At 51.2% G+C, this 18,423-nt stretch overlaps 1 protein-coding gene across 26 annotated transcripts in view; it reads left to right on the top strand.

Moving 5' to 3' along the window:
- Positions 1–18,423, top strand: part of Src (SRC proto-oncogene, non-receptor tyrosine kinase) — a 47,848-nt gene that overhangs the window by 18,238 nt on the left and 11,187 nt on the right. For 12 of the 26 annotated variants that reach the window (XM_063284666.1, XM_063284665.1, XM_039105964.2 and 9 more), the window contains 4 exons: positions 13,235–13,416; positions 14,827–15,084; positions 16,241–16,340; positions 16,551–16,568. In XM_063284666.1, coding sequence (XP_063140736.1) covers positions 14,835–15,084; positions 16,241–16,340; positions 16,551–16,568 — 368 coding nt within the window. In that variant the 5' untranslated portion in view covers positions 13,235–13,416; positions 14,827–14,834. Of the gene's footprint in view, positions 1–4,509; positions 4,801–13,234; positions 13,417–14,789; positions 15,085–16,240; positions 16,341–16,550; positions 16,569–18,423 lie in introns of those variants that run through there. The other 14 variants (XM_063284671.1, XM_039105966.2, XM_063284668.1 and 11 more) reach the window with 6 other exon arrangements.

The raw sequence follows: 18,423 nt of genomic DNA on the forward strand, positions 1-18,423 counted from the left end.
TTGTTCGTTGTCCAGTTGTACCCATAGGTCCTCGCTCATGCCAGGCAAGTGCCCTGCCACTCAGCCCTGCTCAGGTTTTCTTTTTTCTTTTTAGCTTTCACTTGTGTATTCGTATGTGTGGTGCGCATGAGTACAGGTTCCCCCCCACCCCACCTCCCCGGGCAGCAGAGGTGGTCAGGTTCCTTGGAATGGAGGTACTGGTGGGTGTGTGCTGCCTGTCGTGGGAACTGAACCTGGATCCTCTGCAAGGATAGCAAGCGCTCTTAACCGCTGAGCATCTCTCTAGCCTTAGACACTTTATTAAACACTGGTGTGTGTGTGTGTGTGTGTGTGTGTGTGTGTGTGTGTGTGTGTGTGTGTGTGAGAGAGAGAGAGAGAGAGAGAGAGAGAGGCAGAGAGACAGAGACAGAGAGAGAAAGAGAGAGAGAGTGTGTGTGTGTGTGTGAGAGAGAGAGGCAGAGAGACAGAGAGAGAGAGAGAGAGTGTGTGTGTGTGTGTGAGAGAGAGAGGCAGAGAGACAGAGACAGAGAGAGAGAGAGAGAGAGAGAGAGAGAGTGTGTGTGTGTGTGTGTGTGTGTGTGTGTGTGTGTCTGTGTGGTGTCCAGATGTCAGTCATGGCAGTGTGTGTGTGTGTGTGTGTGTGTGTGTGTGTGTGTGTGTGTGTGTGTGGTGTTCAGACGTCATGGCACAGAGAAAGCTTTTGGGGTTGTTTTGCGCCTTCTAGCATGTGGGTCCTGGAGTGAACTCATATTTTTAGACTTGGCAGCAAACCTTTCCCCATCTGAGCCCATCTTGATGGTCTAGGTTTCCTTATATCATCTAGATAGAAATCCCTTGTTACATGATTTCGAAACATCTTCTTCTGTGTTTTGGGTTGTCTTTTTTTGGACAGGGTTATCTTAGTCTCATTTCCTGTTATGTGACAAAACACTCTGACAAGAACAGCCTAAGGGAGAAAGGATTCTGGTTCGTAGTTCAAGAGCATACTCCATCATAACAGGCACATAACAGGGACACTAAGGTGGCAGGAGCTTGACCCAGTGATAACATTGCATCCACAGTTAGGAAGCAGAGAAGGTGAACAAAGGCCAGCCTCCAGTCTCCACTCACACAGTCCAGGATCCCAGCCAGGGAATGGCGCCACCCACAGTGGACATGTCTCCCACTTCAGATAAAACAGTCAAAATTATCTCTCACAGTCTTCCCCACTATCTCCCTAGTGAGTCTAGATTCTATCTAGTCAACAATTAACACTAACCATAACATGCCTTACTGTGTAGCCCAGGCTAGCCTCCAATTCACGATCCTTCTACCTCAGCTTCTCACATGCTGGGATTCCAATCTTGCTACACCTCACCTGGCTCTTCTCTTTGCTTTCTTAAGGGTGTCCTCTGGAAGAACGTCAGGATTCTAAGTTAGGATAAGTAGGAGCTTATTTTCCTTCTGTTATTGGGTCCTGAGTGCCCTGCATGAGAAATCGTTGGTCTCAAGGTCTTGTGGCTTTTACCTATATTTCCTTTCAGGTCTTTGTTTCTTTGAGACGGGGCCTCTTGTAGCCCAGGCTAGGCTCAAGCTGATATCCCTGCCTCTACTCACAGGGTCCTGGGATTAATGTGTGTTCCACCAGGCTTGACTGCCCTCATGCAGGCTTTTTGTTTTGCCTCAGGGCTCAGGCCTGTGGTCTGTTTCAAGCCATTTTTGTGTTGGAGGAGGCTATCAAGTGTTCTGCTGTCTCTAATGGCCGCTCTCCTGTGTCAGCAGCCTTTGTCAAAAGACTACTGTCACTACTGAGTTGTCTTGGTGCCCCGGTAATGCCATCTGACTCTGAGAGTGTATTTGTTTTCTGAAATTTATTTATTATTATTAATCATGCGTGCATGCATGCACGGTCCACGCAGATGTCATAGTGCACTCGTGGAGTTCCGAGAACAGCTTCGTGGAGTCAGTCTCCTGCTTTTCTATGTGCTCTGGGGATTGAACTTAGCTCATCTGGCTTGTGAAACAGTCACCTTATCCACCGAGCCATCGCGACAGCCCTGAAGCTGCTCCATAGGGTCGCAAGACTGTGCGTGTCACAGTCAACACTGTTGTGATGTCCTCAGGTCTATGGTATGTTTGAAGCAGAGACTCGTGACGTCTCAGTCTGTGTTTTCCACTTCAGGATGGTTTCGACAATTCCTAGTATATTGGCTTTCCACATGTATCTTAAAGTCAGGCTGTCAGCATTCGTAGAGAAGTCAGCTGGGCCTCCCCAGTTGGTCGGGCAGGGTTCTGCCTCCCCAGTTGATCCGGTGGGAGAAGTGCCATCTTTTGTACACAAGTACACAAGCTTGTGTTTGGGGGTGATCCAGAGGTTCCTTAGCTGTCACTCCTGTCATTTTGAGACAGGTTCTCTCACTGACTTGGGGTTCTCTCAGGAGGCTGGACTGCTGTAAGTGAGTCCCAGGGATCTGCTTGTCTCTGCTACAGAGCAGGGCTTACAGGTGGTGGGTGCTGGAGCACAAACTCAGGTCATCATGATTGTGTGGCAAATGTTTTGCTGATGGTGTTTGCCAGCTCAGCCTTGTCATCTGACCAATATTTGCTCTCATAACCTGTGGACACGGGTGGCCTTCCCTTAATTAGCTTTGAATTTCTTACAGCAAGTTTGTAACCTTTGGGAGCTTAAGTCTTGCCTTTCTTTTGTTGATGGTATGGGATGTTCTTACTCTCAGTTTGGTTTATTGGTTGCTAGTGTGTAGAAATGCATTTCTGTATTTTGTGAGACAGGGGATGAACCCCAAGGCCGTCTGCATATCTGATGAGCACTGTACCGTTAACCCACACTCCAAGCTCTATTTAAAAAGGTTTGTGTATTAGTTAGGGTTCTCTAGAGTTATAGAACTTACGGAATGTCTCTATATATTAAGAGAATTTATTGTAATGACGCATAGTCTGTAGTCTAACTAACCGTAAGATGGGCAGCTGTGGATGGGAAGTCCAAGAGTCTAGTAGTTGCTCAGGCCCACGAGGCTAGTTGTTTCAGCTGGGTTTCTGTAGAACTGGGTTCCAACAGATGTGCTGGGACGTGAGTGCAAGCAGGCGAAGAAGAGTGAATCTTCCTTCTTCCAGTGTCCTTATGTAGGCCTCCAGTGGGAGGTGTGGTCCAGTACAATGACAATTGGATCTGGAACGTGCGTTTTCCCAGGCTGACCTTGAACTCAGAGATCTGCTTGCTTCAGTCTCCTGGGATTAAAGGCATGTACTACCTTGCCTGGGCCTAAGCTTTTTATGGCCACCATGCCATAAATCTCTCCAAGTCACGATCCAGGTCGGAAATTTATGTCTTCCAGCCTCAAGATCTAGATCATAGCTGTGCCCACCATTTCTGGATTGTAGTTCATTCCAGACATAGCCAAGTCGACAACCAGGAATAGCCATCACAGTTTGTAAAATCTTTTTTTGTGTGTGTGTGCACATGTGTGCATGTCCATGGCATGTAAGTGGAGGTCAGAGGACAACTTTTGGGAGTTGGTTTTCTCCTCCTCCCATGTGGGTCCTGGGAATTGAACTCAGGATGTCAAGCTTGGCAGTGGACGCCTTTACCCACTGAGCCACGCACCTCACGAGCTCTGTCTTTACAGGTTGACCCTGTTATGTGCGACTTTCCTGAACTCACTAGTTCTGAGACTTTTAGTAGACTCCTTGGAGTTTTCTCTGAGATCATGTTGGCCCAGCATGGTGGTATGTGCTTGTAATCGCAGAACTTAAGATGCAGGAGAATCAGTTTAGAGCCAGTGTTAGAGTTCAAGGACACCTTGGACTACTTGAGACTGTCTCAAAAGTAAACAAGCAAGCGAGCAGACCTATAATGTCATCTGCAAGTAGACATAACTTGACACCTTCCCTTCAGCCTGTAGGCTTTGCCCTGTTACTTCCTTCCTCAGCAGCCCTGACTGAGCCCAGGGTACAGCTTCAAACGGAAGTACTGCTAGGAAGGGACATCTGGGCTTTCCTATCTGTCTGTCACCATTAGCACCACACGAGCTGTGGCTTTTCTAGATGCTCTGTGTCAGGTGAGGGAGTTCCCCATTTGTTCCTCCATCTCCCTCACGCCTTCCCCTCCCTCCTCCTCTCCCACTTCCTTTTCCTGTCCCCCCATTCTTCGATAGAGTCTCCATTAACATTGCCCGTGACTGCCTGGAAGCTTGTGGTTTTCTGCCCCTGTCTTGAGTGCTGGAATCTCAGGTATGGCCCACTCCTTTTTTGTGTGTTTGTGGTGAAATGGTGTGGGGTTACGTCAGACGTCTTTTCTGTGTGTGTTTAGATTACCGCACGTTGAGATCATCGTGTGGTTTTGTTCTGTAGGGGGGTGAGTGTGTTAGTCACTGGTTTTTTAAAGAGGGAGCGTGGCCTGGTGCTGGTTCTTTCATATATGTCTGAGCTGTCTGCTTGCTGTCTGTAGGCAGTTTTTAACCTCTGGAGTCCGAGACGTCGGTTTGTCATTTTTCTTAGGGTGTCTTTTTGCAGTTCCAGGGACACTGGCTTCATGGAGTGAATTGGAGAACTGGCCTTAACTATCCCTAAGTATCTGGCCCGATCCATCACTGAAGCCTCCCCGTCATCTGGCTGAGGTCAAGAGAGTTCACCAGCGAAGCTGTCTGGGCCTGGGCCTTTTTAAGGGAAGTTTTAAAATGACTAACTCAAGGCCTGGAGAGATGAATCAGTGGTTAGTGACGCTTGCTACTCTTGCGGAGGAACTGGATTTGGTTTACGATCCCCTCATTGGGAGTCTGTCACCTCCTGTGACTTTAGCTCCAGGTGATCTGACACTTCCTTTTGGCTTCCATGCCACACGTGCAGACACAGGCATACACAAATAGAACAATTTACTGATTTGGGGCCAACATGATGGCTCAGAGGATAAGGCCACTTGCTGCCAAGCCTGATGGCCGGAGTTCAGTCCCTGGGACCCACATAGGAGAGATTTGAATCCCACAGGTTGTCTTCTGAGGGTGAGCCTTGAGCCTGAGACTCCCCAGCCTTCTCACAGACTTTCATTTCGTAGCTCAGGCTGCCCTCGCATTCCTCCAGCCTCAGCCTCCAGGGTGCAGGGATCACTGGCACCCTCCCTGACACCTGCTCATCTTACTCCTGAGGTCTCTGCCTTCATGCCAGCCTAAGGGGTAACCTGAGCCTCTCTCTGTCTCCTGTTCAGCACCTAGCAGAGCTTTACTGTTGATCTTCCTGCCGTTCTCCGGCTCTGTCAGCCCCGTGCTAAACCCCGCTATTCCTTTTCATTCTGTTCACTTTGTGTTTACTTTGTTTTGACTGTGGCGGGTCAACATATGGAGACCTCCGTTCTTGGCAGAGACGTTTACCCTGCAAGTTCTCTCCAAGTTCCCTGTTTGCCGCAGCCTTTGCTGTGCTGGGTTTTCACTTTCTTTTCTAAGTGTTTTCTAATTATTTTAGTGTTTTCTCCCAAGTTAGTCTCTGCCCATGAGGTCCCCTGATATCTTTTTTTTTTTTTTTTTTTTTTTCGGAGCTGGGGACCGAACCCAGGGCCTTGCGCTTCCTAGGTAAGCGCTCTACCACTGAGCTAAATCCCCAGCCCCCCCTGATATCTTTTTTATTGACTGATTCTGCTCCGTCATGGCTGGAAACCATGATTTGATTTCTTTTAAATGAATTGAGCCCTGTTTTCTGGCATAGCGTATGGTCTGACTCGGACGACGTTCATCCACCCTTGAGGAGAATGTGGATCTGCTGTTGCCGGGTGGCCTCTGTGGTTCCATTCGCCTTTTGTCTGAGGAGTCTTGTGGTGTGTAAGGCTCCCTCAGGAACTGTCTGTGGGTTTTTTGTTTTTAATCTTGAGTGAGCTCTTTATATATTAAAAAACTCTTGTTTATCATAGAGTTGCAGTTTTTTTTGTTTTTTTTTGTTTTTTTAAGTTTAAATTTGTTTATCAAGCCAGGCAGACTCTTTTTCTATAGGTGGGATCTTTTTGTAGCTTGGGATGGCCTTGAACTCACCATCTTCTTCCCTCAGCCTCTTGAATTCTGCGTTGACAAGTGCGTGCCTCCTCCATGCCTGGCTACATTGTGATTTTTTTATATGAACTGATTTATCTTTTTCTTCTAAAGAAACTTAAGTCTTTAAAAATATTACATATGATAGGCATGAGGATGCATGCCTTTTAAACCTAACACTCACGAGAGGAGGCAGGAGGATCTCTGTGAGTTCAAGGCCAGCCTGGTCTAATGGTCTAAATGGTAAGATTTGGGACAGCTGGGGCTGTCTGGACAAGAGAGACCTTGTCTCATAAGTAGAATAAGATCAAATAAAATAAAATATAAAATAAAATAAAATCAGGCCCAGACAGATGGCCCAGAAGGTAAGAACACTGGCAGCTTTTACAGAGGACCTGGTGTTAGTTTCCAGCACCCATGTAGTGACTCACGATTGTCTGTATTCTAGTTCCCAAGGAGCCCAGTGTCCTTCCTGACCTCTTTGGGCACAAGGCACAAGGTGTACATTTGTACATAAAAGCAAATATCTGTATACCTAAAATAAAAACGTATTTTATAAGTCAAAGCCTGTTTTTGAGACAGGCTCTCACTACATTGCTACGGCTGTCCTGGAACTCGCTCTGTAGACCAGGCGGGCCTTGAACTCACAGAGATCTGCCTGTTTCTGCTTCTTGAGTGCTGGGGTTGAAGATGTGCACCGCCACCAGCCTATTAGGACTTTTGCTTGTTTGATTTTTGGAGATAAGGCCTCACTATGTAGTCCTGGTTGGCCTGGAACTCACTCTGTAGACAAGGGGTGGCCTTGAACTCACAGAGACCCTCCGCCTCTGCCTCCTGGGTTCTGGCATTAAAGGCGTGTGCCAGCAATGCCTGGCATCTCGTTAGGGATTTTCCCAGGCTCACACTCAGCTTGAAGGCTGTATAGGAATAATGCTTGTTTCCGGTGCTCTTTTTCATTTCAATTTTTGACACTGTTGGTGTGTGATATTATGCTGGTTTTTAGCTTCCTGTCATGCATAATTCACTTTGCCTGTGATTGTTTTTCCATGTGTTCTTTTTTTTTAAAGGTGTGTTTTGTTTTGTAATTATGTGCTGTGTATGGGTATGTACCCAGTAGTACAGGTGCCGTGGAGACCTCCAGAACTGGGGGTACAGGTGTCTGTGGGCTCTCTAAATCTAGGCGCCAGAAACTGAAGGTGAGGCCTCTGTAAAAGTGCTACACACTCTTAACCTCCGAGTCAACCATCCCTCTGCTCAACAGAGCGTATGACCTTGCCATCTCAGGCCTCCGTCCACACGATCTACAGACGATGACTCTGACTTCTTTTCCAGTCCCTACCTTAGTACTCGATGAGGCATTGGGAGGTCTTTGATGAAGAGAGCAATCGAAGAGAGGTCAGAGGTCGGGGCTGGTCTTCCATAGGCATGATGACGTCAGCAGATACTCTCGATTGCTTCCCACCTGCTAAGCACTTTGCGAGCACCACTACCCCGGGTCTTCCTTACCACAAGCTCATTTGAGTAGGAACTATCATGCCATTTCAACTTTGGAGGGGTAAACTGAGGCTTGCCTAGCCTGTGTGTCTAGAAAAAGCTGAGCTGGCACCTGCCCTGGCATTGTAGCTCCAGGCCTGTGATTTCCTTTCGGTGCTTGTTATGCCTGGGGCGATGGGGGCATCTGCGTGGTGGGCAGGGCCCGGAGGCATAGCTGGCACCCTTCATTTCTGTTGCTGTGGGCCAGACTGCTGCTTCCCCTATGCTGTAGGGACAGTGACAATCCCTGGTGAGCACCTGCTTTGATGTCAAGGCCCCGCCAACCCTTCTTACACTGTTTCTCTGTTCCCTGTAAGGACAGGGTTCATCAGAAACCAATTCCCCTGTCACACAGATTCTTAATTCCAGATGTCAGGCTTAGTGTATAATCACCTCTGCCTTATGTATGAATGTGTGTGTGTGTGTGTGTGTGTGTGTGTGTGTGTGTGTGTCTGTCTGTCTGTCTGTCTGTCTGTCTGTCTGTCTGTCTGTCTGTATTGTAATGTTGGGGATGGAACTGAGGGCCCACGAGTGCAGGGCAGGGGAGCTTCCTCTGCTGAACCATACCTGAGTCCATGCCCATTTGAAAGGTGGGAGTCTCCCAGGGCACCATGGCAAGATTCAGTTAGACGCAAACCTGTGCCCCACTCCGGTGGTGTCTTCATCACAGGCCTGCTCCACCTGGCCACATTCACCCTAAGAAGAAGAAACAGGTCTTCAGGGGAGAAGGACTACTGTGAGCCTCCTAGAGAGGGAATGGAGTCCTGGGTGGTGGGGGGCTGGGCGGTGGGAGCTGTACCCAGAGCAGATCAGTGGACTCTGGGCCATCCACTTAGTCCTCACCACAGGGGGATTGTGGGATATTCTCGAATGTTCTTAAGTACTCAGTGGTCTTTGGCTGCTTGCCTAGGGAGCACCAGACCTCAGGTTTCATCCTGGGCACTGTAGATAATAACCGTTATCATGAGAAAGTAATGTCCAGCTGTCACCTGATGCAGGATACGAAGTAAAAAGGGGACTTTTCCTTTTCCATCCCATCCCCTTGTCAGATGAAACATTGCAAAGACTTGGGGATTCTTCCAGAACTTTCTCTAAGCCTCCAGCATGTGTATATGTGTCTGCACGCACACATGTGCAAAGCTGTCATACTACAGCAGTAGATCCTGCTTGCCCAGTGCCTGGGTCATCTCCACCTCTGACAACCTCGTGGGGCAGTTGGTGAGACTGAACCCACTTTGCAGATGAGAAAAGCAAGGCACTATCATGCTAGTGCAGGCCACGATCTTTCTCTTTACCTTGACAGTGAGGCAGGAGTATCTCTTCAGACTATGTTGAGCTTTGGCACTGCCCAGTGTGCTCGGGGCCAGCAGGCTGTTTTTTGTTTAGACTCCTCTGATGGGCACTCAGTTATTACTGGTTTTCTGGGGACAGCCATTAGGTTTGTGTGTTTGTAAAGATGCCTCTGACTTTAGGGTAGGTAGAAGGGGACACCATGGTTGTGTCTTTGAGGATGGTGGGGCTCCTTTCTTGAGGGATGGCGCTGGGTTGAGACAGGTTGCATCAGAAGAGGGTTCTGGAGTTTCCTCTGGGTTCCGTGCTGCAGCAGCTAGCCCCAGAGCCAGTGCTCTGCAAGTATTTGGTGGGAGGCTGAGCTGTACAGGGGTGGGGCAGAGTTAGGGAGATGCTGGGTTAGGCAGGACCTGGTCTGTTGGTGCTGGGCTGTGGCAAGGCATGTGGGAGCCCTTGCTGTCGTGGAATTAATCAGGAGCCTGTGGTCAGGCTCCCGACCCACAGGAAAGGGCTACCTTCCTTTTGTGACCTCATTTTACATCCTCCACTGCTTCCCTTTGGCCCTCAGTGACCTATCTCTACCTCTTAACTTGTGAGTGTCGGAAGAGATGGGAGCTCCCTCAAATGGGTGACTCATGGTGACTGGGCAGATATCACACCCCTACTCCAGGGAAGCTTGAGATCATGGCTGTTGCCATGACCACCTTCATCTTTTAACTCTCATGCTGTGTGACTTCAGGCAAGTTCTTGAACTTCTCTGTGCCCAGGCTTCCCCACCAGTGAACTAAGGATGCTGTGACCTCTCATGTGTACACAGAAGCACTCATGCCTCTTGAGTGCGTGCACATGCAGACACACACAGACACACAGAGATGTGAACATAGATTTAAACGTGGGACTAAATAGAAAGAGACCCACATTCTAGGTGCTCATGAGAATCCAGTGTTTTCAAAGAGCTTAGAGTGGGGCCCAGCTTCTGGAGGGTTTGGACACAGACACCCAGTGGTGACTGTAACTCGACCCTTTCAATGGCTGAATAGGGTGGAGCTTTGTCTGGTTGTGCCCAGTCTTCTATTTATTTTGCAAACGTTTCCAGACAGCTGGTAACAGCCTGTCTATTATGGGTGCTGGTCAGAGGGAGCCTGGATCTAAGAACCTTGGTCCATAACGCCCTTGAGGACAGCAGTTCCCAAGTCCACGTGGTCTGGTTACCATCCTCAGAGGCCGGGACAGGCCCTCCAAGTGTTCCTCTCATCCATTCCCTGTGGTCCCGTGCTGAGGACCTGTGCACAGAGGTTCCACACTGTCGCCTGCAGCAGCCTGCCAGGTTCTTCTTAGAGATCTCCAGTCACATGAAGCTGCAGAAAGAATTCCAGGATGAGTCGATATAAAGCAGAGTTGAGTTTATTAAGAAAGTATTTTAGAGGAGGTGAAGAGATGGCTCAGCGGTTAAAAGTACTGACTACTCTTCCAGAGGACCTGGGTTCAATTCTCAGTACCCACATGGTGGCTCACAATTGCCTGAAACTCCAGTTCCAGGGGATCTAACACCCTCACACAGACATGTGCAAGTAAAACACCAATGTACACACAAAAATCATTTAAAAGACAAAGAAAAGACTGTTGGGCTCAGTCAGTAGTGTGCTCACCTCGCACACATAGGCCCTGGGTTCCATCTCCAGCACGGATGAACAGGACTCGGTGGCATAAACCTGTGGTCTTGGCTCAGCACTTGGGGGAAGTAGGCAGGAGGGTCAGGTGGTTATCTTCATCTAAAAGCAAGTTCAGGGTCAGCCTGAACTACGTGAAACCCTGTCTGGGAAAAATAAGATGAAGCAACTGGAAGGTCTTTATGCCAGCATCTGGGCTCACCATGTTTGACCTCTCATGTGTACATAGAAGGGTGCACACACATGCAGACACACACATCAATGTGTGCGACTCCTCATGTGTACACAGAAGCATGCATACCTCTGCAGTGTGTGCACACACATGCAGACACACACATCAATGTGTGCGACCCCTCGTGTACACCTCTGGAGTACATGCACATGCACACAGACACACAGATGTGAACATAGATGTAAACTTGGGGCTTAATGGAAAGAGAGGCACATATGAAAAGGGAAGGACCCCAGATGCTGTGACTTCTGAGGCCCCCAAGTCTCTTCCCAGGTTTGGAGGCTTTTGGAATTACACTGTTCAAAGGGCTTCTAAGGGACCCTGCTTCGTGTGTCTCCCTTGTATTTTGCCTGCTCCCTGTCTTGCTTCTTTTTAAGGACTCACCTGGTTGGCCTTGAACTCTCTGTGTAGACCAGACTAGCTTTTAACTCACAGGGATCTGCTTGTCTCTGCCTCCTGACTGCTGGCATTAAAGGCATGTGCCACTGTGCCTGTCCTCCTTGTTCTCTTAAAAAGAAAAGATTTATCACTCATGTGTGCATGTATGTGCACAGGTTTGCACAGATGCATGTATCTGTACTTGGAGGCCGGAAGAAGTCCTTGGATCCCTCTGTCTCAGTTTCAGGCATTTGCCAGAGGTCAGGCTTGTCAGGGTGCTAGGATCTGAGCCTGTCTTAACCACTGAGACACATTTCCCTGCCAGATGAGTTTCTGGGGTGATTCTGGGTACCCTGGGGAGGATTACAGAGTGACCATGAGACCAGGGGACAAGGGGTGGAGCAAGGGCCTCTGACTGCAAACAAGGATGGAGATTCCTAGAAAGTGGCAGGTTCGACTGGAAAAGGAGAATGTTGCACTCTAAGGTCATGTAATCCTGGGCCTTAACCATGATCCGTTGCTAGTTAGGTATTTATTTGTTGTTGTGTGTGCTCGATATGTGTGTGTGTGCACACATGTCACAGCATGTGTATAGAAGACAACTTTGGGGAGTTGGGTCCCTCTTCACTGTGGGTCAGGCTCCACAGGGACCTTTACCGGCTGAGCCATCTAGCTGGCCCAACTTTGGTCCTTATTTGAAATACCCCTGTACAAAAGGAGAGTTATCTGCATTTGCAGAGTCCATCGCTTGGCTGGAACTACTGCCTCTTGGCTGGAGAAAGACTCGGGTAGTGTGGCTGAGGGTTTCTTTACTCTCCCACAGTCCCGTGTCTCTGACTGCCCTCGCACCGAGGGCACAGAGGAGTGTGCTGCAGTCACCCCTGGGCTGCCCCCTATCTAGCTGTCTTTTTAGACACCTAATATCTGAATGGCAAGCATTAACTACAAGCCTCTTCCACAGACAGATCCCACCCCACACACAAGCTAGCATTGCAACCATGGCCCAGGCCCCCCACCCCCGGCTTCGCCTTAAATGTTCCTCTTCACTCTTCTGTGTATTGGGGAGGTGCATGCTTCCTTGGTTAGTGTAAGGTCTCAAGCCCAGGGGCTGTATCCTCAAAAGATGTGCACACGTCTTCCAGGTCTGGCTCTCCCTCTCCAGGCACATTTGCCAGGAGCCCATTCTTGACGCCCTCCAGCGACACCATGGGGACCCACCATGTACACTTGGGTTCATTCTAGAGAAAGCTCTTGCAGATAATTCTTTGTATATTGTAAATAGGTTTTGTTTTAAAATCTGTTTTTATGTTGTGTATTGATTCTCTCGGTCCTTCTGGAGTGGCTAGTCGAGGGCCTGACTGATATCCTGGAACTGTACAGCTGCATGGAGGTTGAGTGGGTGAACTGGGCTGCAGGGAAGCCCATCTGTTGGCAGACCTCTCAGGACACTGAGTTTGTCAGTGCTGATGGGCACTGTGACCTGGAGGGGATGGGTTACCATGGAAACAGGCCTTCCCTGCATGCCCACTGCTGGCCTGACCTCAGGAATATCTAGTGATTCTTTGGGGCATTGGGAAGTCTTCCTGGCCCATGTTCTCTGAGTCTGAGCCTGGGCCACACCCCAGTGTGCACCTCGGCATCTCTGAGAGTGTAGGACTGACTGCTGTACCCGGGTCCCCATGGGTAGGAATCAGAGCTTGGTACCGAGAACAACTGAGGAGATTTGTCCCCATCAGGGTTCTTTGAGGACATCCAGTCTAGTGCCGAGGCCTCCTGCAGCCCAGAAGAGTGATCGGTTCTGACACCCTTCCTGTGGCACGCCCAGAAGACATGCCAGTGACTGCTGCTGTGCAGGGGGACTCCTGCTATGGCCCCGTTTGGTCATGTCATAGCTCTGTCACATAAGGGGAAGACATGGGACAGGGGCAGTGCCCATACCAGTTTAGACTAGATAGTTGACACCAGAACCAGGAAATTGAGTTCCAGAGCCTTCCAAACCACTGTGCTACCCGCCTTCCTCTCACTCCCAAGATCTTTGCAAAGGTCAAAGGGCACTCTGGCAGGCGGGGATCCCGATTCTTTGTGTGAGAATTCTGACGGTTTTCATGTTCACATCCCCACAGAGTCTCTGCAGATGCAGATGCAGATGTTGAGACCCAGAGAAGGGGAGCTGCTCGCCTAGGGATACGTAGCAGGAGAGGAGGAGCAGGGCCTTTAAGCCAAGACCCGGACACTACGGCTGGTGTCTGTGCCAAGCCCCCAGACTGCTCCCCTGATCCACTGGGGTAGCCCTGCTACCTACCAGGTGAGTGGAGATGAGAGAGGGGAGCCCCCAGCCCCGCTTCCTGGGTTGAGCATGGATGTGGAGGCTAGCAGGCATTGGGTGCCATGAAGCCTTCTGCTTGGTCCCTCTGTGTCGAGGTCTCAGGACCTCTCAAACTTTCTCTCCCTTTCATCTTTCATTTGGTTGTTTATTAAGCACCTGCTGTGTACCTCACTCTGTGCGCACCAGGAATTAAAAGGAGAGGGGGTTACATATAGCCAAGGCTGGTACAGTAGTCTGGGGGCTCCTGAAAGGATTTGGAGACCCCCTTCTAAAGGATATGACTTGAAACATTTTTGTTGCTTGCTCTTCCTTCCCTCCCTCCCTCCCTCCTTCCCTCCCTCCCTCCCTCCCTCTCTCCCTTCTTCCTTTCTTCTGTGCGCTTATGGGAAGGCATGTATGTGAACCACGAATGTGTGAAGGTCAGACGTCAGAGGACAGCTTGCAGGACCCTTTCTCCCATCTCTCTCTCCACCATGTGGGTTCTGGGGACTGAACTGAGGTCAGCAGGGTTTATGATAGGTGCCTTTACCTGCTGAGCCATCTCCCCAACCCAGGAAGTGACTTTGAGCTGAGAGTTGAAGTAAACTGATTGGGGAGATGTCTTAGTAAGGGTTATACTGCTGTGAACAGACACCACAACCAAAGCAACTCTCATAAGGACAACATTTAATCATTTAATCGGAGCCGGCTTACATATTCACAGGTTCAGTCCATTATCATCAAGGTGGGAACATGGCAGCATCTAGATAGGCATGGTGCAGGAGAAACTGAGAGTTCTACATCTTCATCTGAAGGCTGCTGGCGGAATACTGGCTTCCAGGCACCTAGGATGAGGGTCTTATAGCCCACACCCACAGTAACACACCTACTCCAACAGGGCCACACTTTCTAATAGTGCTGATCCCTGGGCCAAGCATATACAAACCATCACAGGAGGGGAAGTTGTCAGGGAATTTGCAAAGGTCTTGTGGCTGGAAGGCCTGGCCATCTCCTCTTCAAGCCACTATACTGCTGCTTCAATTAACACTTTTAACACCTTTCCCCCAGTGTTAGACAACTTGTCAGACATGTATTCATTCAGCAAAACTTAAATGAGTCCCTCCTATGTGCTGGGGACACAGATATGACTCGTGTCCCTGCCTATGAAAGACTAAAGCTGACTTTGGGTCCTGCTGGACCCAGGGCTTTGGACTGGTATATATGTCTTCTATCTGTAGCTGTGTCCTAAGGCGCCAACATCTCATTTTACAGGTGAAACTGTGAGACGAACTCTCCCAGGGTGGCAGGGTCCCCTTCTCAGGACCTTAGTCTGCCTATCTGTTTAGTGGGTAGGGTGTCTTGTCTGTTCCCAGATCTCTCCTCTACCTGGGGGATTTCTGTCGCCCCCAGCCAGGACCATGGGCAGCAACAAGAGCAAGCCCAAGGACGCCAGCCAGAGGCGCCGCAGCCTGGAGCCCGCGGAGAACGTGCATGGGGCAGGTGGCGCCTTCCCTGCCTCACAGACACCAAGCAAGCCTGCCTCCGCCGATGGCCACCGCGGGCCCAATGCCGCCTTTGTGCCCCCCGCGGCCGCCGAGCCCAAGCTCTTCGGAGGCTTCAACTCCTCGGACACTGTCACCTCCCCACAAAGGGCGGGGCCTCTGGCAGGTAGGCCCTCCTCCTTGCTGAGTGTCCCAGAGCTGTGGTGCACCCTTTCTGGGTTCTGGGGACTTGGTTTTCCAGAGGCTGCGAATGGAGAAGGGCTCGTAAACTGGAAAGCGGGGCTCCTGCCGCTTTGGGGATGCCAGATTCAGAGTATAACGGGTTCCGAAGGAGAGGGTTGTAGGGGACCCCGAGACCCGGAGGAGAAGGACCACCATGGACTAGCTGCCACCTCCCGCCCAGCCTTTGTTCCTGGCTCTGTTGTGTGGTGGCCCGAGTGCGCCCCTGCGCCCTCTGCTGGCGCTGCGTGGTGCGGCAACCCTGCCGCCCAGGGGCTGAGCAGGGTGACTCATGCTCCTGCATACATGGCTACACCCACACGAGCAAATCCCACGCTCTGACGGAGCCATACTCACGGCTGCACACCCGTGCGTGCAAATCCCGCACTCGGACTCAGCCACACGCACGGCTGCACACCCACTCGTTCAGATCCCACCCAGACTCAGCCATGCTATGTGCCCACATTGGGCATGTCCTCGCACTGAGTGGAGACGACAACAACAACAAAAGGCCCCCAGTGTTCCTAGAGACACACCTAGGCTAGACGCCTGCAGTGCGGAGCACACACAGACACAGGTGTGCATACAACCTCGCCCCCTCAGGTGGGCCTGTGCGCCTGCTTGCACGCAGAAAGCAGACATGGGCTAAGGTTCCCAGCCCCACATCCCACCACAGACCCTTGGACAGGCTGCCCACTCCCTGCCATGCAGCCACACACCCATTCGACCATTTGAGAGGCGTTTGTGGAGCCTTGGGCAACGGAGGGTGGGCTGCAGGAGTCCAAGGAGCAGCCGTGGGTGAGGGGAGAATCAGGAGAAGAGTCCTGAAGCTTTGCACCAAAGCCTTAAGTTGCCAGGCACACATATAGGCGGGGCTTAGGGCACCTATTGTGTGCTGGGTCTGAGTGCAGAGCAAGGGAACCTGTTCTCTGGGGCTTCTGCTTGTGTCAGTAGACATATCAGATAAGGAGCACCTAGTCTGCAGCCCGGCAGGGAGGCACAGGCTACTTAGCTCCCTCTCAGGGACAGGCTGGTGAGTGAGAAAGGCAGCCTCCCACGCCCACCCCCTGCAGGGTTCTGACACCTCCCATCCCACTCTGCAGGTGGGGTGACTACCTTTGTGGCCCTCTATGACTATGAGTCACGGACAGAGACTGACCTGTCCTTCAAGAAAGGGGAGCGGCTGCAGATTGTCAATAACACGTGAGTGGATGGACGGGGACTGCACTGGGAGCGTGGGTCCATCTATACCCAGAGCTGCCGGCAGAGGGCGGTGCAGAGCCTACAGGGCTGCTTCTGCAGTTGGTGGGTGGTGGTCCTCCCTAGACCCCGACTAGTCTCCTCCCTTGTCCTGGGTCCTGTCTTCGCACCTCAGCCTCTCCTTCTCTCTGCTTCTCTCTCGCTGGCCCTTAGGAGGAAGGTGGATGTCAGGTGTGTACCGAGGCCAGGTAGAGGGGGATGCTTCGCTGAGGCTGGGGACTGCTCTCTGCATGTGCTTCCTCCACTACCCCTGTGTGTCTCCAGCTCTCTCCCTGTCCTTTTAGCTTATCCTGCATCCCACCTGTTTGATCCGACCCTCCATTTTCTCCCCACACCTTCCCGTTAGCTCTCTTCCTCCCTCTTCTGGTGTGTGATTCCATGACTGGGTGCCAGCTACTTGCAGGACCCAGTGTATTCTGGAGGCCAGGGAGGGAGGCAGTGTGGTGGGGAATGGGTTACCCCAGACTAGGCCAGGGGTGGGTAGGAGCAGTCTGGGGTCCCTGCAAGATGACCCTGAGAGAGGGGGCTGTCTCTATCGGACTGCCCATCCAAGGAAGGACAGTAAGCTACTGCAGGTAAGGGTGGGCAGTCTCCCTGGGAGGGGGGCAGCTGATGGTCTGTGCTGGGCTGAGGACCTCTCCCTGGAGCAGGTAAGGCTTGGGGACTTTGATCTGAGCTGTTCTGGAGGGTAGAGAGGATCCGTCAGAGAGTGCTCCCAAGTCCTGGCTAAAGAGGTGGGTTTTCCATTTCCCTATGCGTGTCTCGGTGCTCATACCTCCTGATCCTTGTGCATGCTACTCCGTTTGCCTGAAATATTTCTTCTCCTGTATCCACCTGGTGAACTCCTATTCACCCCTCAAGATCCAGGGTAGGGCTGCCCTCCCTGCAAGCAGGTGCCATGTGCTGTTCTGGCCACTCTCATTCATACCCCTCCATCTTGTTATCACTGGTCTTGGGGGCAGCAGTGACGGGGGAGGGGCTGCTCTAGTTTGTGAACGAGGAAACTGAGGCTCAGAGTCATGAAGGCCCTTGTCAGAGGTCACGTGACTGCCAAGTAGTAAGCCCAGAATGGAGCCTGCTCTCCTTTCTCTGGACTGGCACCTGGGGAGGGGCCTCCTCAGTACCTCCTTCAGTGGCCAGCGCTCCTTCCATCCTCATGGGAAGCCCCTGAGTCCCCATGTCCCCAGCTGTTGATAGAATTGGTGGCCAGGAGGAGAAGCGGTGTGACCCTGGTGCTGAGAGGATAGTTGGCTCGCCTGGAGTCACACGGCCGACAGAGACAGAGCTGAGGGAAGGAATACCCACAGACCTTGAAGGGTGTGCCGGGTGCTTGACCTACCCACCCTGTGGGGACACTCTGCACAAGTGACAGGAGGCAGGAAAGGCTTGGGGACATGGACTCTGTGTCTTACTCTGGGGTCACAGCAGCCTCCACTCCTTTGGGGTACAGTTTCTTTCTCCCTCTTTGTTGCCTTTTAGAATGGTGGGGACCTGTGCAGCCAGGCAGTTAGAGTCAGTCACAAAGGAGTCTTATCCACTGGAGGCCCCGGGGTGGTGGATTGGGCCACAGGGCTGCTGCTGGGACTTCCTGACCAACCCCTGCTCTACCCAGGCTCAGAAAAGTTCAGGTGTCAAACAGTTCTGCCTGGCGGTAAATGTCATTACTCTCAGGTCATCTTGGCCTGGCACCTCTTCCTAGCTGAGATGCTGGGGCCCCTATCATGGGAGAGTGCCAGACCCCTGGCCAGCCAGTCCCTGGCTACCCGAGGCATAGGTCCACTGAAGCCTAGGTGGTCATCCCTACCCCAGCCTGAAGCTATGTCCACACTCTACTTGCTAGAGACTAAATATTGCCTCCTTTATAAATGTGAGCACATGCCCAGAGAGGGCATGCTATTTGTTCAAGGTCACACAGTGTTTCTCCAGGAACTACTCAGCTCTGGGGGGCCGGGGCAGTACAGGCAGGCACACTAGGAGCTGTGGTTTTAGTGCTTCCTTCCTGTTTAGCTCTTGTGATAGCAACAGT

The sequence above is a fragment of the Rattus norvegicus genome, chromosome 3 (genome assembly GCF_036323735.1).
Source record: "Rattus norvegicus strain BN/NHsdMcwi chromosome 3, GRCr8, whole genome shotgun sequence".
NCBI classification, from domain to species: Eukaryota; Metazoa; Chordata; class Mammalia; order Rodentia; family Muridae; genus Rattus; species Rattus norvegicus.